General features: G+C 31.9%; 1 protein-coding gene across 2 annotated transcripts in view; it reads right to left on the bottom strand.

Annotated features, from left to right (window-relative positions):
* The window catches only part of LOC139502400 (dynein beta chain, ciliary-like), a 68497-nt gene that overhangs the window by 25377 nt on the left and 19765 nt on the right, over positions 1-23355 (bottom strand). For both annotated transcript variants that reach the window (XM_071291845.1, XM_071291844.1), the window contains 18 exons: positions 21136-21252; positions 20594-20859; positions 19630-19698; positions 18617-18999; positions 17470-17714; positions 16260-16847; positions 15453-15622; positions 14543-14765; positions 13873-14076; positions 12797-13198; positions 12118-12363; positions 11195-11419; positions 8920-9138; positions 7818-7970; positions 6988-7221; positions 6394-6686; positions 5978-6134; positions 4486-4748 (listed from right to left, as the gene is read on the bottom strand). In XM_071291845.1, coding sequence (XP_071147946.1) covers positions 4486-4748; positions 5978-6134; positions 6394-6686; positions 6988-7221; positions 7818-7970; positions 8920-9138; positions 11195-11419; positions 12118-12363; positions 12797-13198; positions 13873-14076; positions 14543-14765; positions 15453-15622; positions 16260-16847; positions 17470-17714; positions 18617-18999; positions 19630-19698; positions 20594-20859; positions 21136-21252 — 4457 coding nt within the window. The remainder of the gene's footprint in view (positions 1-4485; positions 4749-5977; positions 6135-6393; positions 6687-6987; positions 7222-7817; positions 7971-8919; positions 9139-11194; positions 11420-12117; positions 12364-12796; positions 13199-13872; positions 14077-14542; positions 14766-15452; positions 15623-16259; positions 16848-17469; positions 17715-18616; positions 19000-19629; positions 19699-20593; positions 20860-21135; positions 21253-23355) is intronic.

The raw sequence follows: 23355 nt of genomic DNA, 5'->3' as shown, positions 1-23355 counted from the left end.
ACTTTGAGCTGGAGATGTTTCTCATGTTTCGTTTTTACAATCATGACAAATTTGGTAAACTTAATTTCTTTCTTCTAAAGATGTAATTTCTGATTGTCTCTCAAAGTTCAAACATGTGCCTTTCTTAACCATCATACGGCACATAGAGGAACTTGGAAAATAAGGACAGATTAATGACAATTCATTCTTTCCCAAACATTGCAGACTGGTGTCAATAATTATCATTATTAATGAATTACGTTTACCTATTGTAAAACGCTTCAATGACTTTGACAAAAGATTACAATGTAGACAAATGATTACAAGTGACTGGGAATAGAAAAACGTCATAATGACGTCAGCAAAATGATGTTTTTGACGCTTACAATACAAATGGATGTTTGATGAGGAGTGAAGTAATATAGCTGTCAAAACAAAGCAGATTTGTTATCAGATAAGTAAATTATATATATTTTGATTATATTTTTTTGCTGAATAACTATTTGTTGAAGCATTTTATAACAAGAGGCTCTCAAGAGCCTGAATCGCTCACCTGAATTTTTTTGGTTTAATCTCTCATCAATGATTATTTTGGCTTTTCAATTTATTTAAATGTTCTTTGAATCGTCCTATTTTCTTCAAAAGCAAAAAAAAATCATTTTCTCCTATGTTCTATTTTAGCCATAGGAGCTATGTTTCTTGACATACAAGGAAATGAAATATAAAATTTATACTAGATACTCTGAAACTCTAAAACTCATTTAGCCTAAGTTTGGCTGAAATTGATACAGCAGTTTCATAAGAGAAGATTTTTTAAAGTAAGTCAATATGATGAACAAATTGTGAAAAAAGTCTTTAAAGGGCAATAACTCCTAAAGAGGTCAATTGACAATTTTGGTCAAATTGACTTATTTGTAGATCTTACTTTGCTGATCATATTTGCTGTTTACAGTTTATCTTTATCTATAATAATATTCAAGATAATGACCAAAAACTGCAAAATTTCCTTAAAATTACCAATTAAGTGGCAGCAACCCAACAATTGGATGTTTGATTCATCTGAAAATTTCAGGGCTGATAGATATTGACCTAATGAACATTTTTACTCCATGTCAGATTTGCTCTTAATGCTTTCGTTTTTGAGATATAAGCCAAAAACTGCATTTGACCCCTATGTTCTATTTTAAGTAACGGCGGCCATGTTTTTTGACGGATCAAAAATCAAAGCACACACTTTGTGCAGGATAATCTAAGGAACAACCATGCTAAGTTTTAACCAAATCCATTCAGTAGTTTCAGAGGAGAAGATTTTTTAAAGTTAGCAAATATGATGAACAAATTGTGAAAAATTGTCATTAAAGGACAATAACCCCTTAAGGGGTCAATTGACAATTTTGGTCATATTAACTTATTTGTAGATCTTACTTTGCTGATCTTTTTTGCTGTTTACAGTTTATCTTTATCTATAATAATATTCAAGATAATGACCAAAAACTGCAAAATTTCCTTAAAATTACCAATTAAGTGGCAGCAACCCAACAATGGTTTGTTTGATTCATCTGAAAATTTCAGGGCTGATAGATCTTGACCTAATGAACATTTTTACCCCATGTCAGATTTGCTCTAAATGCTTTCGTTTTTGAGATATAAGCCAAAAACTGCATTTGACCCCTATGTTCTATTTTAAGTAACGGCGGCCATGTTTTTTGACGGATCAAAAATCGAAGCGCACATTTTGTGCAGGATATACTAAGGAACAATCATATTAAGTTTCATTCAAATCCATTCAGTAGTTTCAGAGGAGAAGATGTTTGAAAAATTGTTAACGACGACGACGACGACGTCGACGACGACGACGTCGACGACGACGACGACGGACGCCAAGTGATGAGAAAAGCTCACATGGCCTTTTAGGCCAGGTGAGCTAATAATTATTGATTAATTAAAATAAATATAAAACACCAGAAAGTAGCCTTTACATTTTACAGTGTTAGTTTAATGATTTCCATTCAGGAATAACTGATAGATTTGTACAATATATTGTATTTCAAGGTAAAAATAATTCATGCTTCAGCCACTCTTATGATTGTGTGTGGGTAAATTAAAAGGGGAAAAAGGGGGGTAGGTACATTATTTGAAATGTCATGAAAAGGCTGAAGTGATATTCATGTTATTAATCTTACTCTATTGATATTTTAATGAAAACAACATTTATTAAATTAAATTATTACATTGTATTATACCTGTTAGAAACTTTTTAATCTTGAGTGCTTATTTATAAAAACAAATATCAAGGACTTTTGATTCTTTGTGGAGTGATTTTTGATTTTGCAGGGGGAAACTCAGATGCATTTATTGATTAAAAGATCTGTTCAACTGTGAAGAATTTCAAGCAGAACAACTGCACCAAGATGTTATTTAGCATTTCTAGTTGGAAGTCCTGATACAGCAATTTTAATTACAGACAGGAAGAGAAGTTTACTTATGATAATAACACAAAAAATGAAAATTCAAAAAAATCCTTTTAAATTATTTCATGAACTTTAGATGAACAGTTCATGAACTACAAGTGGACAGACAATGTTCATGAATTAAATTACTAATGAACAGTTCATAAACACAGTAGTTCATGTGTTCATGAATGATTCATGGACTGGTATGGTTCATGAACAAATTCATGAACAAATTCATGAATCATTCATAAAAAAATTCATGAACTATACATGAACAGGACATGAACTACAAATGGACAAGCGTGTTCATGAACTATAAAATCATGAACAATTCATGAATAATAAAAGTTCAAGAACTATTTTTGTTCATGAACTTTAATGAACCAAAGAGTTCATGAACACTTTCTGTTCATGAATAGTTCATTATTCACTGGTTCATAAACGTGCTTGTCCATTTGTAGTTCATGTCTAGTTCATTAACTGTTCATGAATCTTATGAACAATTCATGAATTATGTTCATGAATCATTCATGAATCATCCATGAACATTCATGAACTATTCATAATCATTTCGCAGGGGCATATGTCAAGAAAATAATAAGCAACAAAAGTGACTTTCAGTCATGTGTCATAGATGTTTTCCTGTTCATTTTTGGAGAAAACTAGCGGGTTGGGTAAAGTTAATGAAAGGAAGAAAAGCCAATGCAAAGGACGACGTCAAGCCAGCATTAGATAGGCCTACATAAGAATTATTGACAATAACAATTTTTGAACAATTCCCAGATAAATGAGAAAAAATATCATTGCATAATTACAAAATGTTCAAAAAGCTATCCGACTAAACAGGTTTGGATTAAATTCTAGATTAAATAGTGGACAATTTTGCTAGCTTTTAATGAAAGTGATTGTAAAATTCATATTTCACAGCTATCATGATTAAAAAATATTTCAAACTTAAATGTCTGTATTTGCTTTTGGTTTTCAAAAAACCTCTCAAGGACACTTATTTCAATATTCATGGTTAATCTAGAATATTCAACCATTCAATATTCATAGTTATTCTAGAATATTCAACCTTTCAATATTCATGGTTATTCTAGAATATTCAACCTTTCAATATTCATTAAATATTCAAGGTTATTCTAGAGTATGTATTTAGCATTCAAAATTGGGATAGATATATATTTTTCATTCATGGTGATTCTAATCATGCATTATTCATAGACATCCTATTTCATGTTCATGAATATTCTACAGATAATTATTCATGTTTAATCGTGGTTATTCAGTTCATACAATATTCATGTATATTCAAGCTTATTCAGCTCATACAATATTCATGTATATTCAAGCTTATTCAGTTCAAACAATATTCATGTATATTCAAGGTGCCATTTAACATTCATGAATATTCATGAATATTCATGAACTGTTACCTTGAATATTCATGAATATTCATGAATAATTCAAGGTCAGGAAAGCAGGGTTACTTTTAATTCAGAAATTTATGCATGCATTTATTGCAATCTTGTCATTTTGGACTTAAATGCAATTTTAATTTTTGAGATATTGAGAAAAATACTGTTTAATTCTTTAAAAATTCAAATGCAAGTTTAATATATTGTGATTATAGCCCTGTTACATTTTTCGCGATAATAAAAACAATGCAATAGTTTCTGAATTTACAGTTCATCATTTAAAAAAATTAAAGCTTCAGGGAAGTGTTCACCAAGTTGACATTGTATATGTATGAACAGAGCACCCCTGGATATACCACATTAATAGATAATTAAACCTATTACAGGTGACATATCAAATCAATCCAATTTAATAAAATAATTCAAATGCAGTGATTTTATATACTTACAGTTACTATAATTATTACAAGTTGTATTTTCATTACCTATTATGTCAATGGAACACTAACATGACTAAGTGAATAAAAGAAGCTATTTTTTTATCAATGGTTTGATCATTTCCAATTAATCTAAATGCACTGATGTTGTAAAACTCTAGTAGTCCAGTTTTTACTGCATAGCCAGTCTTAACCTACCTAAACAAAGCTTTTAGATTCTCTGGTAATTCAGTTCTTCCTGCGTAACCAGGGTTCATGGTGATAAAAAGACCAACGGTCCAGACCAGTTTGATGACACTTCCCTGAAAGTTGAATTCTTTCTTCTTTTCTTTGATGGCGTCCTGAATACATTTGACCTGTACGGCCACTACAGACAACACTTCAACAGCAATTCTATTGAACTCATCAAAACATCCCCAAGCTCCAGACTGGGCCAAACCTTTGTAGATGTTACCAATGGACTGCAAAATAGAAATTTATGAGAATCTAATTTTTTGCATAAATTTTCAAGTTTATTTAACAACTCAGTGGTCAGCCCTTGTGTTGACCTTAAATATCATTGATATGGTCATTTTCTGTAAAGTTCTTTTTAGGAAAACTTTAAATTATTAGAAACTCTAAAGGTTTTATTACCCTACAGTGTTAGACACATGGCCTTTTCGGCCTTCCAACTCTTTAATATCGCTATTCCATTAAAATGTATGTGGGAGAATAAGGAAGTTTAATATCGCTATTCCATTAAAATGTATGTGGGAGAATAAGGAAGTTTAATATCGCTATTCCATTAAAATGTATGTAGGAGAATAAGGAAGTTTAATATCGCTATTCCATTAAAATGTATGTGGGAGAATAAGGAAGTTTAATATCGCTATTCCATTAAAATGTATGTGGGAGAATAAGGAAGTTTAATATCGCTATTCCATTAAAATGTATGTAGGAGAATAAGGAAGTTTAATATCGCTATTCCATTAAAATGTATGTGGGAGAATAAGGAAGTTTAATTATTGCATGGGTCTTTTTTCAGTATGCGTCTATTCTCTTTTGTTAACCTTTGTTAGTCTTGTATTATTTTAATTTTAGTTTCTTGTGTACAATTTGGAAATTAGTATTGCGTTCATTATCACTGAACTAGTATATATTTGTTTAGGGGCCAGTTGAAGGACGCCTCTGGGTGCGGGAATTTCTCGCTACATTGAAGACCTGTTGGTGACCTTCTGCTGTTGTTTTTTTCTATGGTCAGGTTGTTGTCTCTTTGGCACATTCCCCATTTCCATTCTCAATTTTATCTTATTTGTTGAATTTAATACTGTCTTATTGATGATTACCTCACATCAATTCATATTCGTAAAAATTGTTTTATATCAATACCTTTAAGAACCAGTTAACACTTGCTTTTATTCAATTTGATTATTTATATTTTGCAAGTCTTCTGATCATATGAATGTTTTTTTCCCCTCAAAATCCTGGTATGAAATATGAATATAATCAAAGTCCACAATACCAATTAAACTGATTACTTATATTTTGCCAGTCCTATGATTATATGAATGTTTTTATGTTTTGCCAGTCCTTTGATCATACAAAGGTTTTTTTCTCCTTTAAATCCTTTAAATCCTTCAAAGTTTGGTTTGAAATATGAATATAATCAAATCCCACAATACCGGTTAAACTGATAAAAGAAATATTTTACCTTGTAGTCCATCTGTTCTGAACAATTAAACACATAGACCATGATACCAAGAGCACGGCCCAAATCTTTGGTGGTCTCAGTTTTACCAGTTCCTGCTGGTCCAGCGGGGGCGCCACTCATAATCAAATGGAGAGACTGGGTAAGGGTGATGTAACATCTGTAATAAATATTTTCTAACTTTAGAAATATCTGCAAATTAAGTTGAAGACTTTATAAAAAAGAATGTGTCCATAATACACAGATGACCCATTCACACTATTATTTAAAGATTTCCATATTTTCAATTTGACATAAAAAAAAATACAAAATTCATGTGTTTTGATTTGAGAAATTTCAAACTAAACTTGATGAAATGTTAGAATCTATTTATACTCACAACTTACAAAATTCAGTGTGTAACTCATGAGATTACATACCTATCAGTCAGAGGAGTAATGACAAGACGAGGTGTGTTGCCAAGATACTCATGAGAATATCGGAACTGGGCATCACAAATGTTGGCAAAGCAATCTCTCTCATTGTCGTCCCACCTGTGACGAAGTTGACTCAACCAACTGAAGGCCTGGGCGCTGTCTACCCTCGATGCTACCAACTTTATTAACACGTCACGAGCGTGCACATCAATAGTACAGATAGTCATAATTTTCTGACGATCCCCAGAATTCAATTTGCCGATCAACAACTGGATGAGTGCATTCAACTGTGTTACCTAAAAAGATGGAGGATACAACAGTAAAATCTATTAAATCAAAGTGCTTGTAAGCACTAAGGGTGAAAGATTGCTATAATTTTTCAGTGGGAAGTAAAATTAAATATTTGTTTGCACTGTATAAAGTATTGATTGTAGTTAATTTCAAGTAAAATTATGTACTAAGCAAATTAACACCATTTCAAAGATTACTTTAAACAATGACATCATTGAAATTTTTACTTTCACTTTATTAAACATTTAAATTGGTGGTTGACCTTGAACTACAAGAATCCACAGTAATACCAAGGACATATGTTACCTGTTTTTTGTTGTAATCTTTCAGGGCATTTTCATAACCTTCCTCTAATCTGGCAAAGGCAATGTTGACTTCTGTAGTCCACCAAATCTGTGTGCCACACAATGCCACTTGAGCAGGGAAGTCAAAGAGCCACTGTTCTCTTGGTTTTTCTTCATATGAGCTAACAGCTTCAGTCATCTCATGTCTGACTGTACTACATTGGGATTGTAATAGTCTCATTAACCAGACCTCAACCTAGAAAAATGTACATGTCAATTGATATTTTAAAGTGTGTCTTTAATTGTAATGTTACACTTTTGTTTCAGATAAGGGTGAAGAAAGGTTGATACCTATTAAAACCTGCTGCAATTGTTTGCACCTGTCCTAAGTCAAAAATCTGATGTTCAGTAGTTGTTGTTTGTTGATGTGGTTCATATTAAAGTGTTTCTCTTTCTCATTTTTTATATAGATTTAATTTAGAAGTCAGACTGTTGTTTTTTTCAGTTTGAATGGTTTTACACTAGTCTCCAGCACTCTAATACTCTCTATTCTTTACTTGTTTGGCCTAGTTTTTTTTTATTCTTTTTTTTTGTAGTATTGGCCTATTATTCTCTATTCTATAAACCCCATCCAGATTCTCATATATTGCAAGAAAAAAGTTACCATTTTGAGAGGAAAATGGCACATATTATTTGATTTTATTTCTGATTTTTTATGCAACTATGCAAAAACTGAAAATATGGAATTGGTGTACCTGCCTTGGTCAAGGCCTTTTTTAACATTACTGTATATATAAAATATGAAATTGGTGAGCTGGTCAAGGCCTTTTTTCACACTACTATAATACTTACTTGACCATTCAGATCACATGGTTTATCCATATCAACGTATTCTCCATCTTTACTGTGCATACCTATGGCCGATTTGATCTTGTTTCCCTTGTCATCCTCCTCAAACTTAAGGTTAGCCAAACTATCAAATAATTTGGTCAAATGACGGGCAACCTTAAACGTGAGATAAAGTATTGTAAAAACATAGAACTTAAGGTTAGCCAAACTATCAAATAATTTGGTCAAATGACGGGCAACCTAAAATGTGAGATAAAGTGTTATAAAAACATAGAACTTAAGGTTAGCCAAACTATCAAATAATTTGGTCAAATGACGGGCAACCTAAAATGTGAGATAAAGTGTTATAAAAACATTATGTGCATGCTATAAATAGCAAAACATTGATTGTATTACAAAAACATTATTTTTATTACAGGTATTTTTATTTATTGTCAAGATTTCTGAAAACTTAACTGTAGTAAATTTGAAAATAAAAAAGTGGTTGTTGTTTGTTGATGTGTTACATATTTGTTTTTTTTTTTTTTTTTGTACATTAATTACTAGGCTGCTAGTTTTCTCCTTTGAATTGTTTTTATATTGTCATTTCGTTTATAGCTGACTATGCGGTATGAGCTCATTGTTAAAGGCAGTATGGTGACCTATAGTTGTTAATTTCTCTGTCATTTGGTCTCTTATGAAGAGTTGTCACATTTGCAATCATACCACATCTTCTTTTTTTATATTAATCACAGCAAAAAACATACTAATAACGGAAATTTTGGTCTTATACCAGTTTTCTCTGTAAATATTAGCCTCAAGTTTTCTTTTTGTCTTAAATGTGCATGTCATATTCCATTGGACATTCAGTCACCGTCAACAAAATTTAATCAGTTACTTTACAGAAACACAATTCAAGCCTAACAGTTAAAACTTTACATTATTTAAGTAAGTTGCTAGTTTTTTTTTGTACAGAAATTTGGCTTCAATATTACTTCTTTCTACCGAACTTCAAATGTTTTTTTTCAAACTAAATGGGTTATTAACTGCTAGGTTTTTTTTTACAGAAATTCGGCTTAACTATTACTTCTTTCCACTAAACTGCAAATCTTTGGTTTCAACTTACAACTGGTGGATTATTTCCATTGGACAAAATATCTAGCAAATCAGCTGACGATACGAAGTAGAATCTTGGGAATGCCAATCTCTTGGTTTCTAGATACTCAGCCAATGCCTTCTCACAGAGTGTCAGTTGCCCCTGTAGAGCCTCTAATCTCTCAAACAAGTTAGGCTGGTTGGTAGCATCTACAACGTTCTTTGTCTTCTCAACTTCAGACACTAATTCCTACAAAGAAACAAATGTAGAATTTCAATTATAGGTTATTCTTGCATAGTAACAAATGTAGATTTCAATTGTATGGAATATTCTTAGTACAATATCTCGAAAGAAATGTATCTTCATTCCTCATGAAACTAATACAATGCAATAATTTGCGTTCTTCAGTACTCTAAAACAGACAGTTTTGGATAATAATGCATGAGTATCTCCTGTGTATAAATTATGAATGGTTTCTACATACTTTGGATTTTTTTTATTTTTGTGGGTACCATTTTTTGTTGTTTGAGGAAAACTTGCATTATCATGGATATATATTTTTGTGACTTTTGCAAAGTTGGCATACATTCCTTCAAATCAAAGAGCTGATAGCTCTGAAGTGGAAGAAGGTGAATAAAAGGTAACTTGAATTACCATAAAAGCAGCCCCACTTACCCAGGCTGCTTTGTTCCATTATCGTTAAAATGTATTTTTTTCTTCAAACAAGAAAAGGTCATAAGTACATGGATTTCCCATCCGTACAATCATTTTCTATGTTCAGTTGACTATGAAAATTAGGTAAAATCTTTAATTTGGCAGTAATTAAGAAGATCATATCAAGAGGAACACATGTGTACTAAGTTTCAAGTTGATTGGATTTCAACTTCATCAAAAACTACCTCGACCATAAACTTTATAACCAGAAGCAGGACGGACGGACAGACTAGAAAACATATTGCCCATAAATGGAGCATAAAAATAGTAAGACTTGTTACATACCTGCCAACTTTTGAAAGTTCCCATATGGGTTTTTACTGCACAACAACAAAATTAAAGGTTACAATTTTTAGCGATGTATTTTGCAAGATCTGGATTGTCTAGAAAAAGTGTCATATTTGTATGAACTTACATGACTTACATGCCTTTTCCTTAAGTCTGTTTGCATAATTCTAGTTATATATTAAATCGGTAGAAAAATTATACATGAAGCTAGCAGAAGCTAGACTATTAGCCTTTTTTTTTATCTTTATTAATGACTATTAGCCTAGTTGCACATATTGTATGATGACTTCTAACCAGTTATAAACAAATTTAATATATAAACTTCAATTTAATCCTTGAAAGGAGGTCTAAATTAATAAAATAATTTATAAATTTTAATTTTTTTATTTGTCCAAAATCATTTAAATTCATTTAATCAACATCCTTTTATGATTATTTGATTAAAATATTAATCATTTATAGTCTTTTTACCATTTACATTTTTCAAGTGAAGCCATATAATTATACATCTTCTTTGATGTTCAAGTAAAATTTAACACAGGTGTCAATTACACCCGTACAGTAGTAAGAAATGATCAAATATTGGCGTCTGAAAAATTTCATACACGGGAGTTTTTTCTCCTAAACGGGAGGTTCACATGTATGTTACGAAGGGCATCTAATTCACATGACAAAGGAAACCCATGAATAAAGATAACACTTTATATATCCTTTTTATTTATATAAAAATAAAATCTTCTTGTCTGCAGGATTGCAAATTCGTAACTTCAAGGGCGAACTTGTAAACAGGGCGAGTTGTACCGATACCAAATTCACGCATGCGTAATACAAATATCTACAGTTAAAACATCCTGTTACAAGTAAACAAATTACGTTCATGTGGATGAGATGAAATCTAATAATTTACATAAATAAAAGGGTCATATTTACGATAGTGATTGTTTTACAAATTAAATGATTCAGATGCCCAATCATGTGTAAAAATCGGTGTCAGGAATGTAAGTTGTTTTGAAATTGTAATACACGAAATGAATGCGGCATACGGAGACTCAAAGCCAATGGTCGGCCCCTTAAGTCTTCAGAAGACTTGACGTCTTCTTCCACTAAAAAATCAAACTGATTGTGACAAATCACATTAAATTTTGTCCAAAAATAACAATTACAATTAATTATCTGAGATATCTGACAAATCACGATAAAACTTTAACCAATTTGACACTTACGGTAACAGAAAATTACCATTTGACGCCCGACAGTAAAGGGCATTCGTACCCTCTAAAATAGGGGATAAAATTCTACAAACCTTAAAATCACTGTCAATTCCATCAAATCTTTTTGAATCCTCAGGTAACTGGTTCCTGATATCTTCTGATCCTATGAAGATACTTTCTAAATGAGACCAGGTTCTCTGTACCTCCATCCAGATCTGGATCACTTGATCAGCAGTCGACAGTTTTTTCTGCCATGATGATACTTCTTGTAAAAAGTGAGCGATGAATTTGGACGACAACATATTTTGTAATTGTACCTGAAATGTAAATTTTTAAAACATAACAGATAATTGAATTAATCTTATAACAGAAACCAAATGTTTGTACAGTTAGTTTTTAGTGGTGGTCAGTTAAAATTTTATTAATTTATCAGAACCTTTTTTTTCAAATCTGGTGTTGAAACCAAATTAGCTCATTTTTGGCCTCAGGTAAATAAAGGGTAAAGTAGTATGGGCTATTGCAGGATGGATTTCAGTGCTGTGGTATTGGGACAGATTCCCATGTTTATCTGTTCAATTTCACTGGTTTTTTTTGTCCAAGATTGTTTATTTTACCTTATAATGTTTTATTTTACCTAATAATGTTTTATATTACCTGATAATGTTTTATTTTACCTAATAATCTCTATTATTGCATAGCAATATAATATTTCCCACAGAAAGCAACCAAAAGTTAGCGTGCAATAAATCTTCAAAATTCATGACGTCATCAACGACAAAATCTTAGTTTAAACCAATTTTTACTTTCAAACATTATATTGCTATACAATAAAAGGGTTATTGCATGAATATTTGGGAATATTGTCCCTTGTAGAACATATATTGCACTCGCAAGCTCGTGCAATATAAAATTCTACTCAGGACAATATTCCCCAATATTTATGCAATAACCCTATAATATCAGATGGGCCTGTTCAATGAAATAACAAATTGGCGTCTTAAAATCACAAACTGACCTGGTTATCTTCAAGTGTATCGATCAACTCCTCACTAGTCTTCAGCATAGTAATCTTTGTCCTGGGATGTGGATCATGTTCAAATTCCATTGATGCCCACGTAACGTCCAATTCTTTCAGGACCTTCTCCATGCTCATTTCTTTCACAGCTTTGTCGACAATACCTCGTACCTCATCCTCAAAGTTATGGAGGTTCAAGGAGAGTAAATCGGCAAGGGTGGTCTTGTCGTCCATCATAAATCGTACCTGTCAAAATAGTACCATTTCTATCAAAGTATTTTAATTTCAAAATGAAAAAAAAAAGAAGATATTTATCAGTAATATTTTGCATGATAAGTATTGACTATCTTTATTGCAGCTGATACCTTGATTTTTAGTTTTTCTTATTTCTTTTAAAATTGTATGGTAAATTTTTGCATCCTAAAAAATACCGAAGATTTACATTATTGCAAGATTTGCTAAGAAGTAGAGAAAAACTTGACTGATGTCTAAAATGATAATGTGAAACAACTTATTTTTTCAGGTATTTTGTATTCTCAGTAATTTCTTCCTGGCCAACTGGTTGTAATTATTTTTGTGTTATATTTGTACTCATAAATATCTTTAAATTAATCATCTAGGAAAAAAATAAGTCAGTGCAGTATTTGAGTTCTGACATCTTAATAAACCTGTAACCTACCTTAGTGGCAGCCATAAGCTGTTGCCAATGGCGTTCTCTGATGGCATCATTCTGGAGCTCACCAACGGCTCGGAGAGATGTCAACATGTTCTTTACGCTATCCTCCACACCAGTGTAGGAGTCCCAGGCTCTCATTTCCTTGTCGAGAGATCGGATATCTTTGGCGAACTTTTTACAATCCATGTCCATCTGTTCTACGTTGATTTCCTTCCACGTTGTCGTTTTCCAATCATCAAAACTGCTTCTGACCATGATGACATAGTCCCACAGTGTTTTCAGAAGTTTTAGTTCTTTACGACATTGTTTAAGCTGTTTGAAATCTGGGACGTTGACTTCAAAGAGTCCGGCAGCATCTAATAGTTTAAGCATTTCTTTTTCCATACCAGATATCTCTTGATGGTACTGAAAAAATAGAGGAAAGAATTTGGTTATTTTAAAAATCTGTTGTTCTGCTGGGATAAAAATTATCTATTCCAATTTCCTCTGTTCTGAATATGTATGAATTGTTTGCAAACAGATTAGCAAATAACAATTAAATAAATCAGCTTTCTTCATCAACATTTTATAAGACTGAATTTAAAAAGAAAACAAGTCATGAGTGTTTTGTATCACTGTTAAATGTATTATACAAGCTCATTTTGAATTTATAGTTTGAAATTCCTAAAATGTTCTATCTTAATATAAAATAATATAAGGGTTAGGGCAAACAAACCAATTCTTTTTTATGGCCCAAGCACAAAATATTTTTTCCCAAAAAATAAATGAGGACAACTAACAAGAATGTGTCCATAGTACATCCGCACTATCATTTTCTATATTCAGTAGTCAGTGAAATTGGAGTAAAAACTCTTATTTGGCATTAAAATTAGAAAGATCATATCATAGGGAACATGTGTACTAAGTTTCAAATTGATTTAACTTCAACTTCATCAAAAACTACCTCGACCAAAAACTTTAACCTGAACCAGGACACAGGAAAAAAACAGACGGACGGACGGACAAAAAGTTGCACAGACCAGAAATCAAAATGCACACAAATAGGGCATAAAAATAAATGAGGACAAATAAAAACTTACAGAATCAATGCTGTTATATGGTTTTTCACAGTTATATCTAAATGGTGGTATGGAGCGGAAATGTTCCCTGAACTTGTGTTGGTTGACGTCAAATGTGGCGGTGTTACGTCTAATATTAGCCACCTCAGTAGCCTGTAGTGGTGCCACCTGTTGTTTAACAGTTATAGCAATCTTCTTTGTATTCTTCCATTGTTCAGGTAATTCCTATAAAGTAAAGAGAGAATGATAAAGAATATTTTAAATTAACATAAAGAGCCCTTGTCCCAAAATAGCTGTATAATGCTATAGACCACTTTGGAATTTGTCTGGAAAACTCTTCAATTATACACGCCTTTATGATGTCATTTACCAGATAGAGGGGATCGACTGTATCCCTGCACTAATAACGTTCATCAAGTGTCTTAGTGATCGTCATTGTGCAGGTTACACAAGAAATAATGGTTGTTTCATAGGTATTTAAGCACAATTCCCTTATGACAGAAGTGTTGATTGTCAATTATGAGAATTTAATTTGACGACTAACTCGTGCAATAGAGCATCATAGTATTCCATTCACTCGCTCAACATGGGAACGGAAGTCTCTAAACGCAAGAATGATGTTCACTAAAACCTGTTATTTATATAATTTACCTGTAACTTATATAATTTACCTGTAATTTATTTAATTTACCTGTAATTGAAGATGGACATCCTCAGACATCTCCTGATCAAAAGTTTTCAGTAGTTCTATAGTCTGTTTCAGCGGCTCAAACATCTCATCTGTAGTAGCCTGTCTTTCCTTGACAGCCAGTAGGTATCCCATACATCCCACCAGCCCATTGTAATCACCTTCCTCAACTTCCTGTTCTAATCCTGCATCTGTTGTCTTGATGAAGTCAGTTAACTCCTTCAAACTTTAAATAAAAAACAAAGAAAATTATATTCTGCACTGCAATGTGAAATACATTGATTTTTTTACTATTTGGGGAAACAAATCAAATTACATAATACCATACATCCAAATCATATTACTTACTAACTAAACAATAAGCACATTCCATTTCAACTGTGTAATTTCTATTTATTTACAAAAGATCTCATATTAGTCCAGGACATTAAACATTATTTCAAAGAATAAGGACAATCTTATTCTTGTTCAATTATGTCTGCATGCAAGCCTATAGAAAATACATACTTAAAATTGAGAATGGAAATGGGGAATGTGCCAAAGAGACAACAACCCGACCATAGAAAAAAACAACAGCAGAAGGTCACCAACAGGTCTTCAATGTAGCGAGAAATTCCCGCACCCGGAGGCGTCCTTCAACTGGCCCCTAAACAAATATATACTAGTTCAGTGATAATGAACACTATACTAATTTCCAAATTGTACACAAGAAACCTTTATCTATAGGCTTGCATGCAGACATAATTGAACAAGAATAAGATTGTCCTTATTCTTTGAAAAAATGTTTAATGTCCTGGACTAATATGAGATTTAGTTGAATGTTAAAAATTATGTTTACCTATACACACAAAATTCACAAAAATGGTAACCCACAAACAATAATGAATTCACTGTACAGAAGAGAATATCTTACCTATTGGTCACATGATCAATCAGATGTTGTTTGAAACTGTAACTCCATCTTTTTATAGTGTTTAATAGAGCTTGCTTGAAAGGTTTAGAATTAACTCGGAACCAGCTCTCAAATAACTGAGTAGGCTGGATTTGTTCTGCCTCTCCGTATATTTTCTCATAAGTGTCAATCTATAAATAAAATTGAATTTAATAAGGTCCATATACATTCATACTATAGATTTTTTAATAAAATCAAAACAAATTTTATTTTTTCATAGCAGTGAGCAGATTAAAATTTGAATATATAGAATTAAAAAAATAGGATAAAAACTGCCACCATAAAACATTTTGGTTAAAAATATCCATGAGCAATACATATATCTGCAGTGAGTTTATGTAGGTTTTTTTTATTAGCTAATGTTCAAGTAAAAACATACTCTAAGGAGACACTTTTTACATTTCCAATGGGAAATACTACACCAACACCCCATTACAATATAGATAGGTCTTGATTTTCAAAGTCATCTGAGATATTGCTGATGTAATTTTTGACCAAACCTTTATTAAATTTTCATGACTAGTTTAGTGGTCACAGCCAGCCTTTACAATGTAAGATGGATAAACAGCATTTCCATAGCTTTGCTCTATTTCATGGATATGTTGCTGGTGTAATCTTTGACAAAAGTTTATTTAATTCTCATGAGTACTATAGTGTGAGAGCATTAAATATTTTGGAGGGATGGGCATACAGATATCTAGAGCTCCCGTTTCACTCCAGGGAAGAGGGGGGAAAAAAACCCAATGAGAATGTATAATTCAATCCTACCTGTTCTTTGAATTGTTTCAGTGTTGGTGGATTCTCAGGGACACTGTCATCAGCATGAGCTTCAATCTCTTCTTGTGTGAGTACATGGTTATACAGTAAGAACTGTCTCATAAACTCTGTCCTGTCGTCAACCCAAAGATAGGAATAATTATCAAATGAATTCCTATACTCGACAGCCTTGTTCATAATGTTAGTAATTCTATCCATGAGTTCGCTTCTCATGTCAGACAACTCTTCCATTTCCTCTAAATCGGGTTGATAATTTTCGACTCCGCTGTGAGCAGCAAGACGTGGAATCAGTGAAGCCTGTTTGTAGATGTCTCCCGCAAGGCTATCAACCAAATCATAGAATCCATCAGCTACTCCGTAATCTAGAGAAGGAATGAAGATCATTTCTGGTACTCTGAGTTCTAATTGTGCTTCAAATAATGGATCTACATCAATCTTAGGATCTGTATTGTCTAGTAAGAATTTAATACTGCAGTGAATAGTGTTAAAGAATCCATCGACTACCATTTCATCTACATAATCTACATAGGCCTTCCAGGTGTCAGAACTACCACTGGCTTTGAAATATTCTAAGTTTTGCTAAAATAAAAGATGAATTTTGTCAGTTTTGTAGGGTTTTAACATTAAATCAATTTTCAAACAGTTGAAGAATTTAAGCATAGAGTAATTTTTTTTAAAATCAAAAAGGTTGACAGATGCACTGATATTCATTTGCAGAAGGTTGGTTCTATTTAATACAGGTCACATTTTAGCATTTTGTATTATGATATTATTATGTATTGATGGCAAAGGCTCTTTTCACAACAAATCTTATGACAAAAATTAATCATCAGCAACATTGAAATGTATTTTTTCTAGCAAGTATAGTAGACTGATTATAAGCACAGTAGGTTTTTCGTAATTTCAGTCCTTATGATGCACTTACATATTTTTTGTTCTGGAGCAATAGTGGATGAATGTGTAGATAAATAACTTAAAACTTTAAAACTTCAATTTATACAAATAATTACTTTAGGCATATTTTATTAATAAATTAAAATTAAGGTTCATATTTATGACCCAAAATATTTACTGTGAAAAAATGCTGCCTTAGCTAATATTTGGCCATATTAATCCCATCGGATATTTGTTTTGATGGCTGAAATCAATCGGTCTGTAAAGATATATTCTTGTGACATGTTTAGCTTCCAATTAATCTTACCTTTAACAATTCATGTAATTTGTCCCCTAGTCCCTTAATGTTAGTGTAACGCTTTTCAAGTCTTTCTTTTCTATCATCTAAGTTCAATAGAGAATCATGTTTTTCTTCTTTACGTTCAAACAGTGGTGTCTTAGCCCAGGTGGACATCAGTTTCTTGATTTCCTCCACATTGTCCTTGGCCTTCTGTACACGGGACTCAAGGTCTATGACTTGGTCTCTAGTTTTCTGGATATATTCCCATACTCCTGAAATTTTCATTAGCAATTATTAAATAACATTTGAATATGAGTATATAGGACACCATGCCAAGCTTGAACAATCACATTTCCATGAAATCTCTGTCAAAACCCTTTGCATATATTATTAAAATTCATTTTAGAATTGAATGCTTCTTTTTGTAACTTCATTGGGGTGTAAAAGCGTTGACCGAAGTACATTTTGTATGAAGTGCAGAAGCGCTTCGTACTAAAAATGTGAGCATGGTCAACGCTTTTACAACCCTATGAAGTTACAAAAAGAAGCATTCAATACTTATAATTACATTTTTTTAGCAATGATCATGAAAACACGAATTTTATTATTGTTTTATTTAATTCACCTGTGCACTTTATTGTGGGACCACATGTTATCATGAATGAAAAGTTTTATTGAGCAATGCAATTGCTTACGGAATAACATGTGATGTGCAGTTAGCCAATCAGAATAAAGTATCATAATGAAACATACATCTAATGTAATTATATCATTATATATGTTCTGTACTTAGTGTCAAATTGACTTGCACCAAAACTTTAATCTCAGGCTTGATAAATGAACTATTTGTCACACAGAGGAACTAAAAGCTCCTATTGTAGGGGGATAAAGGAAGGAACTGACAAGACTAATGTAATCATTTTTTTAACCTCTACTCATTTTTGTTATAAATATATTCTCCTTAGACAATTCACTATAGATATATATTAGAAGATGTGGTATGTCTGCCAATGAGACAACTCTCCATTCAAGATACAATTTGTAAAGTAAACCATTATAGTTCAAAGTACTGCCTTCAACAGGGAGCTTTAGCTCACATTGAACAACAAGCTATAAAGGGCCCCAAAAATGACTAGTGTTAAACCATTCAAAAGGGAAAACCATATTTGCTTACCTTCACTCTCCCAGTTTAGAGATTTTTCAGCTTGTTCTAATTGGACATCAATATCCTTCAACTGGTCTTCAACCAATGGAAACTCTACTTCTAACACAGTGTTCCTGACTTTATTATAGAGATGGACGCTAAGATCTAAGTTGGTTACAAAACGCCAGAAAGTATCATTCTTAGCGAACATGGCTTTAGCAGATTCTGGTATCTCCTGTTCTTCACGGCCGTCCAAATATTTTACTTCTCGTAGCACGGCAGTCAGCTGTGGGTCAAAGTTAACTTGTATAAGATTTGTCTCTTCGTTCCTGACTATCAGAGGTTGACTCATATTGAAGGCACATGCTTCGCTTACACTGGCTGCCCATTCTGAATAGACTTCAGCGTCCCAACTAAAATAAAAAAAAAAAAATCCAGTATGATTAAAAGTCAAGGAAAAGTTTCCTCAGCATTTGACAGATTTTTTATTTGGCAATTTTGTATTTTAACTTAAAATCGACAAACAAACAAAATTACTTTAATGTTTATTTTCTTAAAATAAACTGAAAATTCTTCAAAGAAAAGCAGATTTTTTTTTATAATGTCATTTGATCACTGTATGTTTTACAATGTGTATGATTTTCCCACGTCATAATATGGCAATTCTGTGACACTTGACTAAAGATTTTGAGCACTTGACCTATCATGTCAAACAACAATCACTTTAACCTTGTCATATCAGACATTTTATTGTGTGATGTCAAAATTTTTAGAAAACTTTTTTGATATATTGTCACGATAGACTAAGTGATAAGGTGTTATAAGCAATAGCATATATTAATTATAATAATACATAGGTGAGGTTTTTTGTTCTGTGTTGAAGGCCCCACTGTGACTTTGAGATGAAGAACAGCAATAAAAGCTCTGTTCCTATGCTTTTTTAATGTTCTTTTGTTGTGCATGTATGGATTTTGTGTCATAGAAAGACAGCCAATATCCTTTGTTTTTCTATCATATAAAAAAATATTTGACAAAACACCTACCCATTCAAAAGTCCTAACATTTCTTCAAACTTGGTATAAACTAATTTTGCATCTTCACCTTGCATACATCTGAAAAAAAAAATAAGTCAATGTTTGAATATACCTTTACAATGTTAAAAGAGGGTGGTAAAGGGGGGTACTGAACACGGAAACACATGAAATAAAAATCGCAAAAACGTAGCACGAAAAATAAAAATCGGGGAAAACGAAGCACGATAAATAAGATCGTTAATATGAAGGAAACAAGTACCAGAAGTTATATCCAGTCGTTCTTGTAGATCATGCAGCCATTAGTAATGAACATTGAAGACCTTGCGGTCTCTTTTTAGCGTCCGCTACTTGCATCTTACTTGATAAAAAATTGAATTCATAGACTAGCAATTTGATGGACTTCATTAATACCATACATATTGCAAAAGCAAAAGTAGAATGGTAACAATATATACATCAATTTCTATAAGTTTACACAAGACGTGAAGTTTCAGAAGGTATTATAACACACTGACTTTTTAATCAAATTCCGGACCTGCACAAGAAATTAAGAGCACTGACACGAAGCACGGAAAATAAATAAGGGGAAACACGAAGCATGCAAATCAAGCCAAACACGAGAACACGAGAAATAACACGTTAAAACACGAAAATACGTGAAATAAAAAGGCCGAAAACGTTGCACGAAAATAACCCTTTACCACCCTCTTAAAAAATACTTCATATCTTTGAAATCAACCCACAAATTCTTTAAAAAAAACATTTGTTTTAAGTTCAAATTTATTTAATAAACTCATTTTAAAATAAAGCTTAAATTTTTCCATAAAAGCCTGAAAGGCTAGAAGGCTATCAATATAATATAATGACATACATGGTATTTGTCTAAAATGCATTCCAATCATGATATCCCAATACATTGTACTTGAATGGAATAACCGTTTTTAATAAAATGCTTGATATAATATAAACTTACGCGTGATCTATAGATTTGAAATCTTTCATGGGAATAGAAATCCTCTCTCTGAGTTCATGAGACCATCTCAAACTACCAGACACTTTAGGCATGTTCTTATGTAAACCAGCTTTTCCTTTGCCTTTCTTTATGGCGACTTGTGCATCATAGATAGCCTTGGCAGTATCTAAGTCATTGTTCATCATATCTATTATAATTGGGTATTTAGACTCAAAATCTGTCTTGATCAATGGACGCTCCAAAAGGGTACCCAAAATATCCAATAACTAAAATAAAAGATCAAAAACATTATTTTGTTTTCGTTTTAAAAGACATGTTAGTTGAAGAAAAGTAGGCTTAAATTGCACCTGTGAAGCTTACCTGCCAACTTTTCAAAATTTCAAAATATTATATATTTTTCAAAATTTAAATCAAAATTCTTTAGTGTCCTTAAAATGGCAAATTTTATACCGTGCACCTAGAAATTTATGTGGATAGCTGTATAATATATTATGTGAACTTTAAGATCAATTTTTACATACAGCAGGAATATTCATTCATACCTTGAAGATAGATTCTGAGGTTGAACAGTCATCAAATGCTTGGCAGACGACTGTGGCTAGTCTACGGTCAAAGTCACCTATCTTCTCTTGGAATCGGCTATAATCTTCAAGAAAATCCTGTACAAAAAGAATATCATGATTATAAGTAAGAGGTGAAAGAATTAAAATAAGACAAAATCTTCAATTCTGTTCAAATTCATCAAAAGAGTTGAAGGTATATACCAAATTTGTAAACATCAGACATTTTCTTTATAGTTTTCATTTTCTTAAATCCTTGAAAAGTTAAAATCAGTATTAAGTACAATAAATTAGGAACTTCTATTTGGATCTAGTGTAAAGAAATGAAATTCTATACAGAGAAGCAGACAAAATTTGTGAAAAATAATGATGATAAGGGTAAAATCTAGCTACAGATTCTTATTTATACAGATTACATGCATTCATGCTTATTATGTTATAGTATATCTCATGTAGCATATATAATATAGAATTAATGAAAAATGTCCTGTGTAAGGTACAATATTTCATTAAATTGTGATGCCTAAATATTTTTATCATAACTAAAGATTACATGCATTTGCCTTCTATGAATGTTTCAAATTCAAACATTATGAAAACTAACCATGCAAAAAAAAAAATAATCTACTAAAAAAACAGAAAACTAAATGTGTGTTTTTGTTATTGTTATGTGATTTCCTGATTATACTCTCTTAAGGTAGCTATATTTTCTCTAGTTTTACAGTATAAAATAAACAATACAAAACTAGTAACTATAAGGCATGAATCTATCAATCCAATAAAGTTCTAATAATTAGAAAGTCAAATGGTTCACTACTTTCTAAATTAAAATCTCCCTTATTTTTCATATTTAATGAAAATAAAGTTCAAAATACCATAAAAGGTACAAAAATAAACTGCACATGAAAAGAAAATCATGTATGGTTTTAAAGAGATAAGAAATAAAATGAATTCGTGATAGGTTAAATAATGATTGCAGGAACTCAGTCATTTGAAACCAATTTTGATGGCATTTCTTTATTCACAAGGGTGTATCAATGAAAACAAAATAGATGAGCACGGAGTTATCTGTCCTTCTTAAGTATTGAAATGATGAAAAAAGTGATATATGGCAGATTTGAACATCTTTGCTACCTACAAGTTAGATATTTTTATCACCTTACATTCTATTTCTAGTTGAACAGAGGCCGTACTGATAATGTATCATAGTTGCCATTTGCCAACACACGTACGCCAACACATATGAGAGTGATTAAGGGTCTTGATTATTCGTTAGAGAATCAAAAATTTCTAAAGGTTATTTTACCATCAGCTTTAGTTATGTATAGTACGCATTTTTAACCCCCAAAATAAGGTATGTAGGGGGGTGCATATTATACACAGCTATAGACGGTTTTTGATTTTCAATTGTAGAGGTGTGCATTATGCTGTATTTTTTTTCTCATTTCTGGTTTTCAGACAGATTAGACTTGGAGATGGCGACTATGATATACAAGATACTAATACCAGAATATCTAGCAGTTAATTCATTTCTACTCCCTACAGATATACATATGTATCCCCTAGTAATGGTTTCAAACATTTAAATACAGTTGAACCTCATATTTGAACTTGGATTGCTTGTTTGGTTTGTTTTTGTGTCCGGTCATTTTCATCAATAATTCTCAATATTTAACAGTCAACATAAGTTGAATTAAAATTACATAAAAGTGCAATGAAAATTCTTTTGATTTATAACTGCAAATTACTGATAACAATTTGTACAACTTCTGGGAACGAAAAACAATGAAAATTAAATTTTTTTGGCACAAGAAAATTTCATTTCAAACAATCAAGATTCTACTGTATATAAATAGTAAAACCAATTTGTCCTTACCTTTCTTGATAAAGTGATCACTACATTGTGGACACTTGATCTTACAACTAGAATTGACATATATATTTTATATAAAAGTTTTCTGATTAGAATAAACAACACAAAACTTGAGTTAACTGATTATAAAACGAAATGAAGAAAGAGTACATCCTCCTGTTAAAATGACTGATTTATTGTTGCGTTTTACTGCCGGTTGGGAGAAGACCAAGTGACCATATTTCTATACCCCAGTCACCCCAATGGGGATCCTGTTAAAATGCCTGATAGAGTAGATATGTTCCAACCTCAAATAAATGGTGAGAGAACAAAAGGACACAAAATATAAA

The sequence above is a fragment of the Mytilus edulis genome, chromosome 14 (assembly GCF_963676685.1).
Source record: "Mytilus edulis chromosome 14, xbMytEdul2.2, whole genome shotgun sequence".
In the NCBI taxonomy this organism is placed as follows: domain Eukaryota; kingdom Metazoa; phylum Mollusca; class Bivalvia; order Mytilida; family Mytilidae; genus Mytilus; species Mytilus edulis.
The sequence above is the reverse complement of the archived record's forward strand: the minus strand, read 5'-3'. Positions and strand labels throughout refer to the sequence as shown.